At 34.2% G+C, this 21890-nt stretch overlaps 1 protein-coding gene across 1 annotated transcript; it reads right to left on the reverse strand.

The window, feature by feature from the left end:
- Positions 1–10139: 10139 nt before the first annotated feature.
- Positions 10140–19987, reverse strand: LOC100784300 (protein SPA1-RELATED 2). Its single transcript, XM_003516669.4, has 8 exons — positions 19691–19987; positions 17568–19341; positions 16984–17141; positions 15033–15867; positions 13805–13951; positions 11843–12160; positions 11469–11528; positions 10140–11130 (listed from the first exon to the last, which is right to left on the reverse strand). The coding sequence occupies exons 2-8, from the start codon at positions 19245–19247 to the stop codon at positions 10939–10941; spliced, it is 3390 nt and encodes a 1129-aa protein (XP_003516717.1). The 5' UTR covers positions 19248–19341; positions 19691–19987; the 3' UTR covers positions 10140–10938.
- Between the last annotated feature and the right edge of the window lie 1903 nt (positions 19988–21890).

Consider the following 21890-nt stretch of genomic DNA (forward strand, 5'->3'; position numbering starts at 1 on the left):
TAAACATCAACAGGCTTTATATATTGCTTAAGTTTCGCACAAGAGAAATACAAACAAAGACAAAGTTTTTCTATGGCAGTATATCTAGTTTCTGCATTATTTAGTACACGACTAAGATAATAAATTGCATGCTCTACGCCATCATCGTCTTCCTGAGCCAACATGCTACCAATGGTCTTGTCAGACGCAGCAATATACAACTTCATAGTCTTGTTTCGACTAGGAGGCATTAACACAGGAGGCTTGATCAGATATTCTTTAATTTCATCGAAAGCCTTTTGATGCTCTTCATTCCATTTGAATGGTTCATCTTTCTTGAGTCGAAGTAATGGCGAAAAAATTTGAGCTTTGCCACTTAGATTCGAAATGAATCGCCTCAAGAAGTTAATTTTTCCTAGCAAAGACTGAAGCTGTTTTTTGGTCGAAGGAGGCTTCGTCTCAAGAATAGCCTTTGTCTTATTTTGATTTATCTCAATGCCTTTTTTATGCACCACAAAACCAAGGAAATCTCCTGCACGCACACAAAAAGCACACTTTAATGGATTCATTTTTAATCCATGTTTCCTCATTCGTTCAAAAGATTGCCTAAGGTAATCCAAATGGCTATCTTCTGAGGAGGATTTGATGATTATATCATCAATATAAACTTGCATAAATGTGTCAATAAAATCATGAAACATGGAATTCATGGCCCTTTGATAAGTAGCCCCAGCATTTTTCAACCCAAAGGGCATAACCACCCATTCATAAGTGCCTAAAGCACCAGGGCATCGAAATGCTGTTTTTGACACATCACTTTCAGCAATAAATATTTGGTTATAACCAGAATAACCATCTAACATGCTTAAAAATTCGAAGCCAGCTGCTGAATCTACCAACATTTCCGCTACTGGCATCGCATATTCATCTTTAGGTGTAGCATTATTTAAATCCCTAAAATCTATGCATACTCTAAGAGTTCCATTCTTTTTAATGACAGAGACTATATTTGCTAACCATTCGACATACCTGGCAGATCTGATGAATTTACACCTCAGCAGCCTTTCGATCTCTTCCTTAATTTTGAACATAATTTCTGGTGCGAATCTTCTTGGTAGTTGTTTTACTGGTCTTTTTCCCTCCTTAATCGGTAATTTCATTTCGACCATTTCTCTGCTTAACCCAGGCATTTCGTGGTAATCCCAAGCAAAACAATCTTTAAATTCTCTAAGAAGAAGCACCAGCTTTTCTTTTAGACTTGAGGTGATATTGGCACTGATATAGGTTGGCCTTTTTATCGAGCCATCTCCAATGTCGATTTCCTCCAAAGGATCTTGAGCCTGCATCTTTGGCACCTCACTTATGGGATTTTTCTCAAAACCCAGCGGCTCATCATCATAAATACAATCCAGTCTTCGATCCTTTGTTTCTTTGTTTTCATGATCTTCGATCTTGGCTTCAACTGCCATATTTTGTTGAGATTCAGCCTCAAAGGCCGTATTTAGTCTATTTTCGGCCATATAAGCCGTAATTCTGGCCCATGCAGTGGCCTCAGTCATATTAATCTTCATATATATTCCACCCAGTTGGTGGAATGACTCCATCTTCAGAGGGAACATCATCAATTTCCTCCCTCTCCCATATAAACCCATAGGTAGGATGGAGTTTGACAGAGTGGATAACATTGTCACTTGATTCGACAACAGCCTCCTTGTCACCACAAGGTGCTATGTTAGCCAACTTTTTGTCAAAGGTTTGTGCAGTAACATTATCAACCTCTGACTTATAGAAGCTTTGATCTGCCTCTATATTTTCAACAATCCCATCCTCCCTCCAGATAATGAGTTTCTGGTGGAGGGTAGATGGCACAGCCCCAACTCCATGAATCCATTCCCTTCCTAATAGCAAGTTAAAATTAGCCTTAGACTGTATCACCAGGAATAGAGTTGGTCGAACTATACTGCCTACAGCAACATCTACTTGAATGGCTCCCAAAGAATAGCCAGTTTTACCCTCATAATTCAAAAGCACAATGTTGTGGGCAGATAGATCAGTGTCATGTTTCCCGATCTTGTGGAGCATAGATCGAGGCATTAAGTTAACAGCCGCTCCTCCATCTATGAGCACTTTGTTGATTCCAATATTCTCAACTTTTGCTCTGATGAAAAGAGGTTTGAGATGACTTTTCATCTGAAAATCTGGCTTTTCGAAATAAGCTAATTGTTCTTCCACACAGCCATTGTTCATAACATAGTAACATACTGGCTTTGGGTCAGCCATATCAAAATGATCGAACTCACTTTCGATCTCAGTAACTTCAGACTGGACATCATATTCAGATGGCAAGATAGATACCACACAAATGACATCAAAGTCTGGTTCAGAATCCAGTAAATCCTCATCCTCCATCTTATCTTCATCCACTGGAGGCAGGAGTCTCTCTTTTACTGGCCTCCTAGATACTTCTTTATACTGGCCCGTTTGCAGATTCTGTTGGGCCAATTTCTTCTGACGCTGGAACCTACGCCATTGGGTCCTCGTCATAGGATTCTTTCCTCTGTAATTGTTCCTATAAGAGTACCTATTAGCCTCCTGTGGGCCAATTTGCTTCGTTCCACTCGAACCACCTACTTCCATGGCCCCTTTGTTGAACCTTATGAGTCCCTGGTGCATCCATTTTTCGACCGGAACTGAACCAGGAGGAGAGAAAGTATTCCTTTGACCAGACTTCTGATTAGTGTTCGACTGCACCATAACTCCTTTGCCTTTATCGAAACGTTGGTTCTGCCTTGCCCCCTTGTTAACAACTTGGTATTCTTTGAGGCCCTCAGTAGCCTCCCTATCACATACTGCACTGCAGCGAGGGCAGAGCATCACAATCTTGTTTCCGAGTTTGCATCTGTTCAAGAAATCAATTAAATCCTCCTCAGCCTGAGGATACACAACCTTCATTTGTTCGTTGTAATCCTCTTCAGACATGCCCTGAACTTGCACCTGAGAGAACTCCATTGTTTCGACCATCATTATTTCTTGGGGTTCTGCATAGAGAGTTTCAGCAGCTTTGGATGTTTCAGCATTTGCCTGAACAACCTTTGGTTTCTCACCAAATTTGAGCCTCCCTTCGTCGAGAGCCTTTTGAACCAAATCCCTGAAAAGAACACAACGTGAGGTTTTATGGCCAAGGAAATTATGAAATTTACAATAACCCCTTTTCTTCTGTTGTTCGATTGGGGGTACTTTCAAGCCCTTAGGAACAACAATCTGGCCATCTGTGACTAATAAATCAAATATTTCATCACATTTAGTTATGTCAAATGTATAAGTTTTAGACACAAATTTATCATTTTTAGGTTCAACAGGGTTTTTTCCATTGGAAGGTCTAAGGAGTTTACAAACATAAGGAGGTCCAGGTTTTAATTCTGCTAAATCAACCTCATTGTCTTCGATATCTTCATAAATAATATCGAACTCCTGGTTACTGTCATTAGTTTCGACATATGCAACCTTTTCCTTCTTGTGGAATTTAGAATTTCTAGCCTTTTCAACCTTCAATCGTTCGAGTTGTCGAACTCTATCAGCCAATTGAGCCATATCCCTTAAATACTGGGTATCTAATTTCTTTCTAATCGAATAGTCTAGGCCACCAGCAGCCATTTCGACTAATTCATGTTCAGGGACTTGGGTGAAACACCTTGCCTTTAAGAGTCTGAATCTGTTCAAATAATCATCAATTGATTCAGGTGCCTTGCGTCGAACGCTGGCTAACTCTTTAAGGCTTATCTTAGACTGTCCCATATAAAATTGCTCATGGAAAATCCTCTCCAATTGGTTCCAATTATGTATGGAATGAGGAGAAAGGGTTGTAAACCATGTAAAAGCATTTTTAGTTAAGGAATTAGGGAAATATTTCATTCTTAAATTTTCATTATTAGCCAAGTCCCCTGCCTCGACCAAATATCTAGCAATGTGTTCGACAGTGGACTCATTTGTCTCTCCTGCAAACTTAGTAAACTTAGGGATTTTCACACCCCTTGGTAATTCTGTCTGTAACACATATTCAGATAATGGGGACACAAAATTGGGCCTGTGTAAGCCCAAGTTCAAACCATTTTGTACTAGAATTGTTTCGACCATTTGGGCCAGGTTATTCTGCCTATCGAAACGGTTTTGTTGAACATTCCCTATTACTTCATCAGCATTTTGGTTTCTATTTACCAATATTATACCAGGGTTTGGTTCGACCTGTTGGGCTGGTGGCTCTATGCGAGCCAATGGTTGTGGTGCTTGAGCCATTTGCATCCCTGGATTGTTAGGCATCTGTATCTCTTGGACAGGCGCCTGTATTTGGATCTGTCGAATTGGTGGTTGCTGTATGGGTGGTGCCCCAAAAAAGTCAGCAATTCGACTTATTTGATTTGTTAACATTTGGTAACTGTCATTTGTATTTTGAATTAAGGGGTTAATAACAGTTCCTATTTGTTGTGTTAACATGTTAACCATATCATGGTTACTTTCATCCATTTGTTGTCTGAGTGACAAAACGGATGTATTGGTTAAATGTTGAGGAATTATCCTACCTTGATTGCCCGCTACAGACCCTGATGGAGAGGACATATTAAGATTCTCTATATTTGGTTGAGAGTTTTGCAACCCTGCCATCAAAGATGTAGGCATGCCATATAGAGGGTTTTGAAGCGGTCGAAAGGGACTTCCACTGGGATTCCCTAAACTAGGGTTATTCCATGGGGCAAAAGCAGACGCTGACGTGGTCGAACTTGCCAACGTCATGTTGGTCATGGGAGAAGTTACCCCTGTTTGATTCATAACCGTCGAAGCGGTCGAACTTATCGTGCCAACAGTTTGGTCAGGAATTGCTCCTATGCCGGAATTTATATTGGCATTACTGACAGATGTCTGCGTTGGTTGCCCCTCCATATTTGGAAGGTCATTGTTTCGATTACTTGGGGGTGGTCTAGCCATCCTTGTACGAGTTTTGAATTCTGTTAAGTGTGGAACAGATTTCCCACTTCTTAAATGCATACAAGATCAAAACAATTAAGAATGCAATAAACCAACTGCACTAAATAAAACTTTAATAATAATTTAAAGCCAAAACACACGATTGACCGGTCCCACCGGGCGTGCCAATTTGTTTACGCTGTAATTTGGTAAACAACCGCTAGTCTAAGTTAATTGCTTGCGAGACCAACTAGTGAATCTCAGGAGCATGTCATTTATGTGTTTGCTTTAAATGTGAAGCCTTTAATGTTCATCATTGCAACAAACATTCACTGGTTTGAGACTTACAGGAAGTAAAATTCTTTGAAAGAATCGAAATGCTGGAAGTAAATTGACAAGGGAAAGGTAAATTGCAGAATTAAAAGGCTCAACAAGTTCATTCAATCGAATGAACCATTTAAAAGACAGAAATTATAAAGTGAAGCGTAAATTGCATTGCATTCGAAATGTAAAGTTTACAGAAACTTAAAATGGTTCACAATCATACATTTTCCTTGCGTACTCGTTTCTCTCTGCGCTGGATACTTTGAGTATATAAGGATTTTGTAGAAATGATTTGCGACCTCGAAATCTGACTAAAAACTGCTATATATAGACATTCGAAAATAAACTGCCCTAACGGTCGAACACTATCCTAATGCCAAGTGTCCTGCTACGTACACCTTACATGCACATAACTGCTCCTTAGAACGGTTATCCACATTGCTCGAAGTCAAACTGATTTTGTGAAGTTTTGTCAGAAATTGTGCTAAGTCCAGAAATCTTGCTGCCTTGACTTCGACTCGACCATACACCAGCTCGAATCGCCCAATGGTTCGAAGCCCTCCTTCTTGTCTTAGCCTTATATTTCGTAAATACTTCCTTGAACCTGTGAATCCCTTTCAATAGACTCTTCTTTCTTTTCGATTCGAACAGTATCCAACAAAATTCGTATTTAGAGCATATTTTTAGCTCATCAAAAAATATGGGCTAACAACCCTAAAAATTGATGTTAGGATTTGTGGCATAAGAGGGTAAAATATTAAACAACTTGCTTATAAGTTATAAAGATTGAGGAGCAGTTACTGTGAGTCAAAATGAAATTCGTGGGCACCATTTTCATAACCAGTTATTTCACCTTGTCCATAGAAATAGGCTGTATATTGCATGGGCTTGAATGAATAAAAAAATATTTATTTTCAATCAGTTGAGCAAATTGGGCTTCTGAAATTTCCTTCTCTTTCTCTCTAGTATGTTATCATGGTATGTGAGTTAGTATGAGTATATAATGTCCCACTGAGACAACATTATGGTCAGGATAGGACATTTTTGTCCTTTTGAAATAGTTGTTAAATTTGTCTTGAGAGAGCAGGGGAGAATTATAATAATGACCAGTGAGTCTTTCGTCCATTGATTTTCATTTGTCTTCTGTCTTTTATTTTATTTTTTGCTACTGAGGAGGGCTAAAGCCCATTTTTGTCTTTTATTATATTTCATGTTGAGAACATTGGTTGTTGATGGTTAATTGAGGTTTTGCTTGCTTATATGAGTTAAAATAAATGCTTTGTTAGCCTTATTTGACCTTTCTCTAATGGTAAATGGTAATAAAGATTGATGGCCAAAACCTGGACAGCACATAAAAGCAATACAAACGTGACATTATGTGAGCTGCATTCGTCATTATATTATTTGCGCGTAAAGTTAGCGTAAGAAGATAAATTTTTGTGCTAAGAGCCAAATGATTCACTAGGCTTAATTTATCCCACCAAAAAACTAAACATGCTAAATCACGTTTCATAAATGGAATTGTCTTCTCTGGATTTGATGCACATCACTTTGCCTTCATCTACCAACTTACACTGGGATATATTGGATTATGTAAGCTGATGTTAAAATTAAAGTTGGCTTTTAGTGCCTTCCTTAACTCTATTCCTTTGCTATCATTGCTTCGTCGCTGTTTTGCCACAGAAGTTAACTTGCTACCCAATATTATTAGTTTTTTCTTTATCTTGTGTCTTAAAATTCGATAGTGTACGATAAAATTCATAAAACATCTATGTACTGTTTTTTTAATTTTACTTTTTACATTTGTGTCGCTTGATTTGTTGCAAAATTGAATAAATGACCAAAATAATAACACGGCTTTCACCATTCGATGTTATGCTAGTTGTTTGCAGTTTCCTACGTACCCAGCTTGACGGTAATTGGTAGAGGGGACTTATATTGCCTATTTTTCCAATTTACAGTGTTATACTGTTCTGGAACAGTTATTAGATCTTCAACAAGGTGGAGATTATAGTATTCTGTATGTACATGTTCCTACTGCTCGGATAAGTATTCTGGTTAACAATGAATTAAAAAGTTGCAGCTTATGAATTTCAATAAATAGCTAGACATGTATATATCTCATATATTTTTAGAATAAAAACATCAATATAAATAGCTAATTTTTATGGGTTTTGCATACTAACCTGCTCTATTAGTTAATCTCTTTTCGAAATTTCACAAGGTTAAAAAGAAGTATCGATCGGCATACATTTAAAAAATGGTTTTCATCCCGATTGCTATTTGTTAATCAATTTTAGCTAAAGGCCCGTGAAGCTAAGCAAGATTAGAAAATTACCAAATATTCCCAAAAGGAAATTAAACAATGACAAGAATGTACAAATTATAATGGCATCACCAAATAGAATGCGACATTAAGAAGCCAGTAAAAAACACGTACCCTTACATCACTGGAAAAATTTGTGCATAACGTTGTCAATTAAATCCAGGATTCCTAAGGCTAATAATAGTTGTATTAAGAATAATAAACATAACACCTTCTTTCTCAGAAGGTGGAGGAGTGGATGATATAAGTGAGTGCCAAAGCCAACATCATCAGCAAATATATACGCAATCCCTTGATCTATGGACGCCCCTGAAACAAAGAAAATCATGATGAATGTGAAAAGGCAAATTAAATCAATGCAAGCACATGTTAAGATCTAGAAAGAGAGGAATTTATAATTACGTACCGTGGCTGGTTGCTGGAGCTAGGGATTGGGCATGGACAGCGAGAGGTATGTAAAGAGTGAAGATGAGAGAGAGAAGCATCGGTTGTTTGTTTGGGAAGAATCCATTCAGACTCAGCTGGTGCAGAAACTGAATAGTGAATGTGGTGCCTCGCTACTAACTCACATGGATTCTCAAGAGTTGGAGGTTTATGTTTTTAAATCTTTTTGGAAATCTTAGTGGAGTTTGTATAAGAACATAAGAGTAATTTACTCAATAAATAAACATCCATTTTCAGTTTTAGATAAAAACAAAATATTCAATAAGTATGTTCTAATTTAAAGATATATTTATTTTTTTAATTTAATATTTTCTATATTAACACTAGTATTTTAACTTGTAAATTGCATAGAATAAATATTTATTTATACAAATAAATTTTATAATAAAAAAATATTTATAAATATATAAATTTTATTATAACTAAAATCTATAATTAATTAACATTTTATACTTATAAATTATATTTTAGATTCATAATAAATAATCTACGTTATGATGTATTATTATTTTTAACCATTGATAATTTATTTAAAAAAATATAAATCTTTGAGTTAGAATTATAGATATTAAAAATGATAGTTTAAAAAAAGAAAAAATATTAATTTAAGTAATTCATTTGATGTTAAAATAAAAGTATAAGAATATATCATGTGCATGTTTGAAGTGTGTTTAAATTTTGAAGATAAAAAATAAATAAATAATTGAATATATATATATATATATATTTAAAATTAATTTTAATATTTAATTACAACATGTTAAACGGTTTATTTAATATTAAAATAATAAAGAGATATATCATATACATGCTAAAGTGGAGCTTCTTAAATTTATATGAGTTTAGTTTGTTTTAGAGTAAACATTAAACTGTTTTTTTTGTCTGTACGAAAAAACTCTATGTACCTAATATAATTTTAAATAAAAAAATAATTAAATAATCTTTCAAAATTAAACAAAACCAAACATATATCTAAGAGGAAATATCTGTTTGCTTACTTTGCTCAATCTAATTAAAGATTTTAATTAAGGAAAATTTTGTTTTGTGATGGATGGCATTTTGTTTCCAGCGTTAAACAGTTTACTACATTTTAAAAATGTGATCTTTAATATTACCTCAACTTACAGCAGGAATATAATTTAAATAACAAGATCGAAAAATCTTACTACTATATCCTTAGATGATAGTATATAATTTTTTAGGGTATCCTCTTCCATAAACCAGAGACAAATCAAAGCATAATTTTTTAGGCGAATTGGCATAGGCGTTAAACGTCGGCCATCTTGTGAATGACGACCATCTTGGCTTATTAATTTCATTCTAAAAACGTAAGCTTGTGAATGACGACCATCTTGGCTTTGCTTTGTCAATAACTTAATATATATATTGAAGATAGAATAGAATGGGATGGATCACTGGAAGACAAAAGTAGCAACGGCCATTTGCATTATTCTCCCAAGACCATAACCCAATTAATTAACCTGCCTCAGAGTTTCCGTTTTCCTCTCTCTCATCATCAACATCATACCTTAGGGCTTTTTCCTTGATCAGATTGCTTAAGGTAAGTGGAAAACATAAAAATGTAGCTTTTTAAGGGAAGGTTAGAAACATAGTTTCATGCTTGGTTGTATTCTTTGCAGTCTTGGGGAGTTTTCCTTGTGTTTTTACTTTAGCAACTGAATTTTGAGTGAATATATTCATGCCATAAATTATTGGAGGTTGCCTCCCCAACTTCTATCCTTTCTAATTCCCTCGTGTTATACTCTTTCTCATATTCAATTATGTTCAATTCGATTAGGATTCTTTACGTAAACTGCGAACAATTAATAGTTACTTTGCGTTATATTTTACGTGAATCCTGCAAGAATAGTATGTGTCTGGTAACACATTTAGGATGTTAAAAATCACAATAATGGCAAAGCTACTCCTTGTAACTTCTACATCTATCATCTATCTTTAAAAAAGCATATGACTTTGTTAATATATATATATATATATATATATATTCTCTTTTTAGCTGACAAAAAAAAGGTAATGCACTACGGTGATTCATACAACCATTGGAGATGTAGCGTGGCCCCAGAGACAAAAAACAAAACGGGAGGTATACACCTGAAGTTTATATGCTTTCGATTCATGGTAATGGAGTTGCTTTACAATTTTTCCTATAACCGTGCAATTGCTTGTCCTTCATAAATTTTAAAAATCTGAAAAGGACAGTAATACAATTTACATTGGCACGGACAAGCTTTGCATAGATACAGGGTACATTCTCGAGCTAAGAACCAATTTAGCACCAGCCATCCCAATTCTAAAATATTAAACCCAATTTAGATAATTTTATCAATAAAAAAGAGAAGAAATAGAGATATTGAATCAAATTTCTACTAAAAAGTTAAAATTAAATTACGCACATCAGTTTCTGAAAAATTAAATGAAAGAACTTCTAAAAAAGACTGATGTACATAAATTAATTTTAATTCATAAGAGAAATTTGATTTATTTTCTTCTCCAGTAAATTCTCGTTGAGAAGTTTATCTAAAGTGGAGCTTAATCTGTTTCATATTCAACTGCTTCTCGGATTGATCCCAGCGATATTTAAGTATAACAAGCCTTTTCTACATATGACAATGTGAAATTGTGGTTTGAAATCCGAGTTGCACATCACGATGAATCCAACTTTTAAAAAGATCAGGATTTAGATGGCAGATCTATTTCTTCATCCAATTATGGCCGAAGTTGAAGCCCTTCTACTTCAAATTATAAGCCAGAGCTCAAGATGTCAAAAGAATTTTTTTATATGCTCCCAGCAGGTTGATGGGATTGGCCAGAGTGCTTGAGTGACAAGCGCAAAACTCCAGGAACTCGCAAATGTAAGAAAGTCGCCGTCACATGGAACCTTTTCTTTAAACCATCTGTAACACTTTTACACATCCACTTGAATTGGCCGCAATAAGCATGCCCGATTTCCCTCTCCAGCACACACTTGAAACAAACTGACCATTGTCATCATCAGTGTCTTTACCAGAAATGGGATCAATGGACCCAAATTTGTGTGAAGTGACTGGCATGGGAAGCGATCTATAGTAGGTGTAAACCTGCAAGAGAACATAAATTGTGATTGATGCCAGCACACACACGTAACTTTCTGCTCAATATTCAAAACTCCCACCTATACGTTTCTCCATCTTGATTATTATCCTTAAATGAATTTTGAATATTGCAAATTGTAAGGTTGCTAGTCACGGTTATCAACACAAATTGGTGCATATACAAGTCGCTTAATAGAATTAGCATACTGACCATTTCGAGGTCTGTGACTCTGGTCATAATTTGACATTAGTGCAATTAAACGAGATAACTAATTGAATGAACGTGTTCGATTTTAGAAAGTTAAAACCAAGTAAATAATTGTTCTACTGAAACTAGTATATACCTCATTTGTTTCTGAACCACATGCAATATATCCATCAGCCACCGATAGACCCACAAAATTCTGTCAAGAGGTGGAAAATTTCAGCTTACCAATTTAAGTAATCATAAACATTTGTCAGTTTAATGACAAAAACAGATCAAATTTCTGACATGAAGGCATAGAAGTTTGCTAATAAACAAATCATTTTGGTCAAAAACAATCTGGATTTCGTAAAATTGATTTTGCTATTCAAATCATCAACCATAATCTGATGCTCCATTTAAAACCAAATAAGTAAAATTCTCCAAAGGATATTTGAAAGACGGTGACAAAGAAAACCTTACATACTTCAAAAACTTAAATTCCATCCAGTGCTATAAAATTTAAAACCAAACCTTCTCATTAGTATGTCCCGACAGAGTTAGGCTGCAAGCATTAATGGATGCACCCACAGGAGAGGTTTTATTGAGATCCCAGATCTTCAATGTATTATCAGTAGAAGCAGAAACAAGTGTTTCAGAGTCCAAGAATTTGACATAGCTCACAGCTTTACGATGGCCAGCCAGTACACACCAGGGACTTCTAAGATTGCGAAGATCATAACAATATGTTGAGTAATCCGCAGATCCAAAGGCCAGCAAATGGGAGGAATGAGCAGAGAACTGAACACAGCAGACATTAGCAGCATTCCTGATTGTGCCTAAACAGTTTCTCTGGAAGAAAAAAAATTGTACTGCATTAGCTCTTGATTAGTTATTGGGAAGAAATTGTCTAGTATTTTTTGCAGCATCTTGAGCTTATGAAGAGACAATGTGATGCAAAATCTATCCATTCAATTAAGAAAATCTTGGTCCTTCATATTTGTCCCCCTGCTCATGGACTAATGGTCTCCACTGCCACATTATTTATTTTGAAAAATAAAGATAAAAGGGTTAAATATGTTTTTAGTCCCTACAATAGGGCAATTTTCAATTTTAGTCCCTATAAAAATCATCTCCTTTTGGTCCCTAGTTTATGAAAATAAGGACCACACACAAGTGACACGATACATCTCCATAAATGAGGACCAAAGAGAAACAATTTTATTTTAGGCACTAAAAGCTAACATTGCCCTTTTTGTAGGGACTAAAAAAAATATTTAACTCAAGATAAAAACAATTTAACCAGGAACCTTTCTCCATATTATTGGTTTAGCAAAAACTGATTTTTTCTTAGATTCAATATCTTCCTGATATGAATACGGAAGGTTCATTAGGTGATCAAGGTGATAAGAATCAGCCCAAAAGTGAGAAACCTTTGAAGGTTTACACACGTAGGCCCAAGAGGGTAATAGAGTCCATTCAGAATTAGTGCTGTAGTGCTTTGTGAGGAGTAACTAATTGATACAATACATATCACAAGGACTATTATTTAAGGGTGGAAATTCACAAATCACAATTTTGATGTTCATGTACAGTAAGGGTGAACACAGGTCAGGTTTGAGGGGATTTTGAACCCAAAGCAAGGTTATCAAATCAAGATTCAAATCGCAAATTGTCAAGCTAATTTTTGAATTGTGAATCATAATTTATATTGAACAGCTTAACCATAAGTCTTGAAACAAAATAGAACAACTTAACTATAAGTCTTGAAACAAAAGTAATGAAACAGCCAAATAGAATGCATGCATTGAATGAGTGAATCACAAATAAAAAATGGCGGAACAACAAAATATAGGATAAGTTCACTAGCGCTCTTTTATATCCTTTTCATTTAACTATTTACGCATATATGACTTCTCAATTTCTTTCAAGAGATAAAAAAGAAAAAAGAATGAATTGTTGAATTGTGTGATTTGTATCAAATATCAATGATACGAAATTGCACCAACTCATTCATGTACCATAAGATTCAAAATCATTTGAAATTTATCTTATGACACGAATAGATAGCCAGCCGAATCGCATTGAATCGTAAGATTCTAATAACATTGACGACCCAAACTGATTGAAAAGGTTCGGGTCAGGTATGAAATTTCCAAACCTAGTACCCAACTTGATTGCTTCGAGTTCATCTATTTTCAAACCAATCCAACTCATCAACCCAACCCAAGCCAATATTTTTAACTCAGGTCGACCCAATCCATGATCCCCCTAATCAACAGTGAATATCAAAAGGTCAGACATTCATATTATGTTTTAGGTCATAAATACAATAAAAGCTCAGAAAGAAGAAACATTCAATTACATTGTAACTCTAGTTTCTTTTTCTCTGGTTACCAACTTTAAGTCAAGCAAAATCTGCACATCCACATGCTTACATGCATATGTATAGTGTAATGTGTACGTGTGCGTTTGTACATGAAAAAGGGGGTTTACCTCACTGATGCTCCACAGCTTGACAGTACAATCATCACTTCCACTGGCAAATTTTGTAGGGCATACTGCAGAGAAGTCAACAGACCAAGCCCTCTTCTCATGTTCAGTGAATTGAGAAAATTCTTGACCTGTACTAGCATCCCATAACTGAAAATGCATCAAATCATACAATGTCATGACTAATGCAGGAAGTCAAAGCATGGCAGCTATCAAGAAATGGTTACATTCTTTCAGAACCCCCGCCCCCCGAAAAAAAAATCATTTCTGTATAATATTGGGCCCAGTGGTTTACAATCAAGTGAATGGATGCCATGCTAAATTTAAGTAAATGATGATCACCAGTCTCTATTCTGATGGTTATTTTATTATTAACTTAGGAATGCATTGTATCTAAAAATAGAACAAAAGAATCCCAATTTTTCTAAATTCATAGAAAACTGCACTATCCACGTATATGTATTATAAATATTCACCAGCTTCAATGTTTCACAAAGTACTATTTTATAGGAGTCAACCCATTCAGTTAGAAATAGACATCCCTTGAAACTTCAGATTTAAAATATAATCTTATATGCCACTTAGAAAATCATGGAAACAGATATGATACAGTCAAGGTACTAACAATTCGCTAATCAAATTGTTAGAGATATAATATAAAACTGCTCACATGTCTTCACCTAAAAGCTTATGCTTTAGGAACAATTAGTTCATGACATGTTATTAGAGTCGTTATGACAAAGTGGTCAACAGTTTGATCCTTGTCTCCCCACTTTTCTAATAAAAAATGAATTTCAGCACAAGGTAGGTGGGCCTATGCATTATCTACGCTTTAAGCCCAAAGAATTCTTGCATAAGTGGGTGTGTTAGAGATATAAATATAATGTAATATAAAATCTTTCATTAGTCTTCCACAGTTTCGCTAATAGCTAAACTTTTGGGATAATTGGTTTGAGTCACAACACAAAAAACGGAGACTAGATGTTAGATTCCAGACAAGACCCACCAATCTTGAGAAAATAAGCACTATTTTCTCTATTTAGCGGCACAGTTTTAGCCCAAAAATCCAAGTGAAAAGGTGAGTAGACCCTCTTAAGGTAAACCATTTCAGTTTGAATCCGAAAAGCATCAATTCCATACAAGTAATGGATGGATACTGCAAAGGTAATGAATGAATGCTGCAATGAATGTCTTCCAATGATTAAACAATGGTTCAATGTGCAAAACATACCTTCACTATACCGTCATAATCTGTAGAAGCGAGATAGTTCTTAATATAGTTATTCCAGCAAACACAGCTGAGTTTTGATCTGTTTGACATCTCAACCGCAGGATAATGGATATCAACAGAGTCATTGCAAAGTGCACTAAACTCGAAAATTTTTATTTTCCTAGATATCCCAGCAGAAGCAAAGTAATCTGCATCCCGGTCAAAGCTTAGAGAGCAAATTACATTTGCAGGATTGTTAAAATCAACATTTCTTAGTACACCCCGCACTTCAAACTTGCAATAACGTGCATACTTGCACAAACCATCAAAGAATACCCCTAAAGTATCTTTCTTAGGTTGTTCCTCGCTTTTTTGGGCCACATTCTGGTTCTCACGATTTCTTAGTATATCTTTATCAGGGTGAGTTGAAGCATCTGTTTCAGAAAGCTGAAGTTTGGATCTCGTGGAAAAATAAGCACCTTCAAGATGGCATATACTTCTCATCAATCTCACTTTATTTGAATTAGAGATTGGGGATATCGAGGGCAGCATTTCCAAACTCAAAGATTCCTTTTTAAGAGGCATAATCTCTTTCTGACAAGAGTAATCATTCTGCAAGCCTGAGGAAACCAAGGATTTTCTTGAGTCATGCCTCCTCTCCACCTCTTCTATATCTGATTCCAAGCACTTGATTTCTTCTACCAGTTTGAAGGCATTGTTCTGCTTCTGCTCTTTTAACAAAACGAGGAAATGCAATAACAATTCAGATTCTGCATCTTCTTGGTCAATACTTGATGACAATTCCTCACTAAACAACTCTTGCAATCCATTAATCAATTCAGATTGAAGGATTTCCCTGTTATGCAACAGAAGTTGTAACTTTAGAGAATCATATCAATAGACTATAACTCAGGTTTGAAGACCATATTTTAAGAACTGGTCCACCAGCATATTTAACTAAAACACTACTAAAAATATGTACTCAAGAACAGAAAGGGAAGAATATCAAATTTAAAAAATTCTCTGAATCATTTTTATGAGACTCCAAAACTAGCCACTCATAAATGTAACCTTTATTGAATATTGCAGATAAAGATCACAAATTAACAGGGGAACACTGGAATATATCTAAAACCCAGAAAAAAAATATGACAAGATATTATCCCATAGCTCACAGAGCTTAGGGCACAAACCAGATGCCAAAAATTCCTTCTAAATAATTCCCTTCCTCCAGTTCCCCTCCTAATAAGTCAGAAGTCCCTCTCTCCCTCCTTGAACTCATGCATAATTACCAGCCCTGTACCTTCTCAATACATGTCCCTCTTCCTCCTGGAATAAATTTTCCAAATGTGTTTCCTGTGACTAAACTGATCAAGAGGTTGGCCCATTTATTCCCCTTGACCCTGATCTATATAACATCCAAGCAACCTCCTATGTTTCAATGCACCATGTTTCAAATTTTCAATGAAAAAGCAATTTAAAAAAAGCAACACCATTATTAACTTTGTAATTAGTAATATCGAAGGGATAGAGAAGACATCTCAGAGAACAAATATTTCAACTCTATCTATAATAGCTTCATAGACACACTTTTTTATAAATAATAGCAATGGAAAAAATGTGGGTGTCATTCTCTAGTTAAATTAACCCTCTGACAAGGAAAGGGGGAGGAGGAGATCCTTGCATAAAGTTCCTATGAGTGATAACACAAATAATCACATGAGAGATAATTCATCATCTAATAATGACATGTTATGCATATGCTTATACCTCTTTGAAAAACAACATAATAACAGCATGCCATGATTTCATTATTCAATATACATTCTTCCATTTTACAGCATATATCCAAAAAGAAAAAAAGAAAAACAATTGAGATATGTATATCAGATGTTTGTGAAATCCTTTTTTCATATAATGCTAATTGAATTAAATCTGATATTAACTGTGATAGATAATATTTCAATACTACCTTGTTGATGGGCGTGATGATGGTTCAGGATGCAACAACCAAAGACAAAAGCCAGCTTCCTTAGGATTTTCTGATAGGAAAATTGGAGGAAGAATCCTATGACGAAGATCAGACATGGCTGCAATATGTGTTCTTTCAGAGTCAAAATGACCAAGTAACTGAAAAATTGACCCAAATAAAATCAGCTGCTGAACTTGCTATGCATCAAATTGCTTCCAATTATACCAATCATTTAATTTTAGTGACTGGAAAGAATTTCACTAAACTCCCACACACGTTTTTTATTCAACCTGAAATGAAGCAACCACTTTGCTAAGAAATGTACTTTATATCTGGGTTTGAGCCTTGCTAGGAAGATATCAGGATAGTGAAAAACCAAAGGAAAAACTTACAAGTTTCCAAACCAACGCTAATGCTAGAAAGCCATATTGAGCTCGAAGGTATACAGACAAAAGCATATTTCCATTTGTACTTCTTAAGTTCATACATAGAAACACATTTCAATTTGAGGAATAAACGTTACAAAATAATGCATGAAAGTTGCATTAAAAAAATGGAGAGGCGTCATGAACTTGTCTACACACCTCAAAAAGGAGAACACCAAGACAATAGATATTTGATGATGTTGTGTAACCTCCCTCAGGACTTGTGTACCATTTATTTTCAAATTTTTCACATGAAGTCAATGGCATTTGACCTGCATTAGATACGCGAGGGATGCTAGACATTCTTCCAATGTTATATTTAGAAAATTGGGTACCTTCCTCATATTCATTGTAATAATCTTGTGATCCAACTGTATGACTATGAAGTTTCCTATCACTTGCAGTTTCGAGGCACAAGTCACCACCAGTAACTCTCACATTCTCATTAAATTTTTTTTTCTTTGACCCCATATCAAGGGAGGGAAATGTTACTTGCTCTGACAGCCTTTTTCTAATAAAAGAATTATCTAAGTGAACAACTTCAGAATTTACAACACTATCCACCATCTGTTTTTGAACAGGTAAACCAAGGTACATGATCTGGTTTGATGGCGACAATTTAATATAAGATGGACACAGGTTATGCAATGCAACTCCCTGAGAGTGACAAATGTCCACCAAATCCACAATCTTTCTAAATATATTCAAACTTTCCACCTTGCTTGCTTTGTGGTGCCCGTGTTTCAACCATTCTCTCAAAGTCACACCAACACAATCAGACCTGCCAGATCTAGGCATAGCACCACAATAAGAAGGAAACTTTGCAGTTTTGGAACCATAGCCCACTGATTGATTAGAGTTCAAGTGAGTAACAATGCCAGTCTTCATCTGTTTCTGATCAGTACCACTGTGATTCTTCATCTGATTCTGATCTGTGCCAATGCTAGCCTTCATCTGATTCTGGTCTGCATCAATGCCAGTCTTTAGCCGATTCTGATCCGCATCAATGCCAGTCTTTAGCTGATTCTGATCCGCATCAATGACAGTCTTCAGCCGATTCTGATCCGCACCAATGCCAGTTTTCATCCTATTCTGATCTGCATCAATGCCAATCTTCATCCAGTTTTGCTCTCTGGACTGAACACAGAAGCCATCAGAAGATGGACCTTTATATACAATACCCTTACCCCTCAGTGTATTTTTTATGAAAAACTCAGCAAATCCTGATTGGGATATAATTTTTTTCCGTGTTCCTTGACGAACATCACCTGCACCCTCTTTATTTTCAGCAGATGCCAAGTGTTCCATGACATTGCTCTGGCCATCACTGAGAGATTTTCTAGCTAACATCTCAGGGAAAGATGAGGATCCAATATCCTCCCGAGCACTAGATGTAGCTGGGACACTGTTTCTGGTTCCAATATCACTTAGTGAATTTCCAATTCCTGAATTACTTGCTAGCTGATAAAGATTTTGCCAATGGTTCTGCCGATTATATATCTGCTCTCGGTTGTTTGATGTACCAATATCCAAACTTGAGCCATTGTAACTTTTTACTGTTAACTCTTCAACCATAACATCAGCATCATCCATAAAAAGGCTTACATGAGGATGCTGTGATGTATCTGCATGATCAATACCTTCAACTACATTTTTACCATGTAGAATGCCATCATATTCCCGAGGTGGTATCTGGGAGTAGTCCTGCTTAACAGGGATGAAGGCTTCTAGGGATTTTAAGATTTTTCGGCATTCCGGGTGGGGTGAATCTTTGTTTTGGCGCTGTGATTCCTCGGCAACTTCTAATTGGGTTGCCTCATCAACAAAGTCTTCATCCATGCTATAGTTTTAGCTTCAACAATCACATATCCTTAGCAGCAAATTTATCAATCAAAACATAAACTACAACTGCTCATACACAAAATCGACCAATCTGTCAAATAATTTAAAAAAAAAACACGTTAATTAAATATTTATTAATTACCATTTAGAGTTCCAATCACCGAATCACAATAGAAAAAGAACAAAATATACGCTATACAATTTGCAGATTCGAAAGGTGAAATTCCAGTAAATAAAGAGACCAATGGACGTATTTATAACCTCACAGGTGAATCTCATTTGGATTGAAGAAAATATAAAGTACAATACATAAATTAAAAATACTAATAATCATCAGGAACATAAAAGAGATTGGCATGTAACAAGTGGAATTAAATAAAGAGAAATTAAGGAGCAGAAAAAGGCGCGAGAGAAGAAGAGTGAGAGAGAAGAGGACTTACAATAAATAATAAAAGAGATTGATTCTGTGGTGTAAGGTAAAGTCGGTGGTACCAAACTATACAGAGAGAAAGATGAAGAAGAAGAAGAAGAAAGGTAGCAGTTCTGATTCTGACAATAGAAGCCCGTTAGTAGTATGGGCTAATGGCAAATTAAATTAGCCTACACATTGTTTGGATAATTTTATCTGATATTTTTTTTTTAATAATTATCCCATTAATTTTTAATTAATTACTTCCTTTTCTTATTTTTTTTACTTCTAAAACTTATTTTATTTTATTTAAAATATATAAAGACACTAATTATCTCTTTTTTCCTAGTCATGAAGAATGAATTCAAGACAACGGCGGTGTCAGGATGGGGGTTCATTATTGGGTCCGATCCGACCTGATTAAATCTCCGTCCTTCAAATGCTCTTGCTAATGCTAATACACCATCTTTTCACCAAAAACAATAATACCCAAAGATATTAACAGTTAAATTACCGCTACGATTTATGAGTTTTTTTTTGTTATTTAAGGTTAGATAAATATTTAAAAATATTTTAAGTAATAAATTGAAGAATTTTTTATAATTAAAGTATTCATAAAAATACTTGATTTTATATATTCTTATTTTTTATCAAATATAATATAGATCATTGACTTTTATTATTATATAATAGTATTTTTATTTATTTTTATTGTATATTAACTACTTTTTTAATATTTGATCTAATTATTTAAAGTCAAAATTATACACTAATTTGTTATTAATTTGAATAACACTAAATTTGAATCCTTTAACCAAAGATTCATGTTTGAGTATCGTGACACTAAATTTAAATATTTCATGATAATATCACAATAAAAAAAGCCAAAATTATATTGATTACATAATGATTTTAATTTTAATTTTAAAATTATAATTTAATAAGCATAAATTAAAAGGGCTTGTAATTTATTAACTTTTTTTTAGTATGTACACGATGTTTAAATTTAATGAGTAAAGTTTGGACTAAACACCACACAAAAAGGAACGTTTGCATCATTTAATGTAAATTATATTATTAATATTTGATATGATACATTAATTAAACTATTAAAATTAAAGTTTAATTGTAAATAAAAAATTTAAGCAAGAAGTGAATGAATGTGGTTTCGTAATTATAAGAATATAAGTTTGAACATTTTTTTTGATTTCATAATTAAAAATAGTAAAACATAAATGGATATTTTTCGTCACAATGTCGTAAACTTTAAAAATTCAAATATATTTTAATTGTTTTATTATTTTTATTAATGATGTATTTGTCCTTCTTAATTTATCAATTGGAAGATTTATTTATTTTTATATTATTTATGAAAAATATGCTCGTAAATTGGAAAAGAAAATCTATGGATCAATTGTATTTTTTTACTACAATATTAATTCATAAGATTTAAGAATTAATTCGTTTGAGAAAAAAAATTATATTTTATTTAAATTGCAAAAATTTTATTTTATTTTTATTTTGTTTCTCATCTAAAAATTTGCACAAAAATTACAATGTTTTAATATGAATTTTTAAAATTAAAATAATATAATATTTTCATAATTAAACGTAAAAAAAAAATATCCAATCAAAGACCCTTAACTAGAATTTTTTTTTTCTTTTCTTCTCTTTTCTTCATTACATGTGATTAGGATGTAATTAATCATTTTTTGAATGAATTTAAGCTTTGACTTTTTTTAATAGTTATGTGGGTATCTCACATGGAATGACAGGCATTACTTTTCTATGTTCAATATTCCTACCTTTTTTGTGCTATTTATTCTCATGTAACATTTTTAAAAAATAAATATGTCTATTTTATATTTAAAAATATACTTTTAATCAACTAAAATTCACTTTAAGTAGGATTTTAAGTGTTATTGTAAATGTACATTATAATTAATTCTTAATGTATTTTATTTTTTATATACTAATAGTATAAAAAAGTTTGTAATATTATTTGATAATATCCCTCACTTTAGCTATAAAAAAAATAGATTTAATAATACACAAATGTTGAATTTATTATAAATCATTTTATTGATTTCATCAAATAAAAATTTTCATAAATAAAATTAGCATAAAGATATCAATAGTAAAAAATATCAATTCGAATTCACATCTACCTTTTAGGGGGGGAAAGGACAAATGGTAATGGAGGTTCCACGTAGATTCACTTTGGTGTCCTA

Source organism: Glycine max, chromosome 1, assembly GCF_000004515.6.
Source record: "Glycine max cultivar Williams 82 chromosome 1, Glycine_max_v4.0, whole genome shotgun sequence".
NCBI lineage: Eukaryota > Viridiplantae > Streptophyta > Magnoliopsida > Fabales > Fabaceae > Glycine > Glycine max.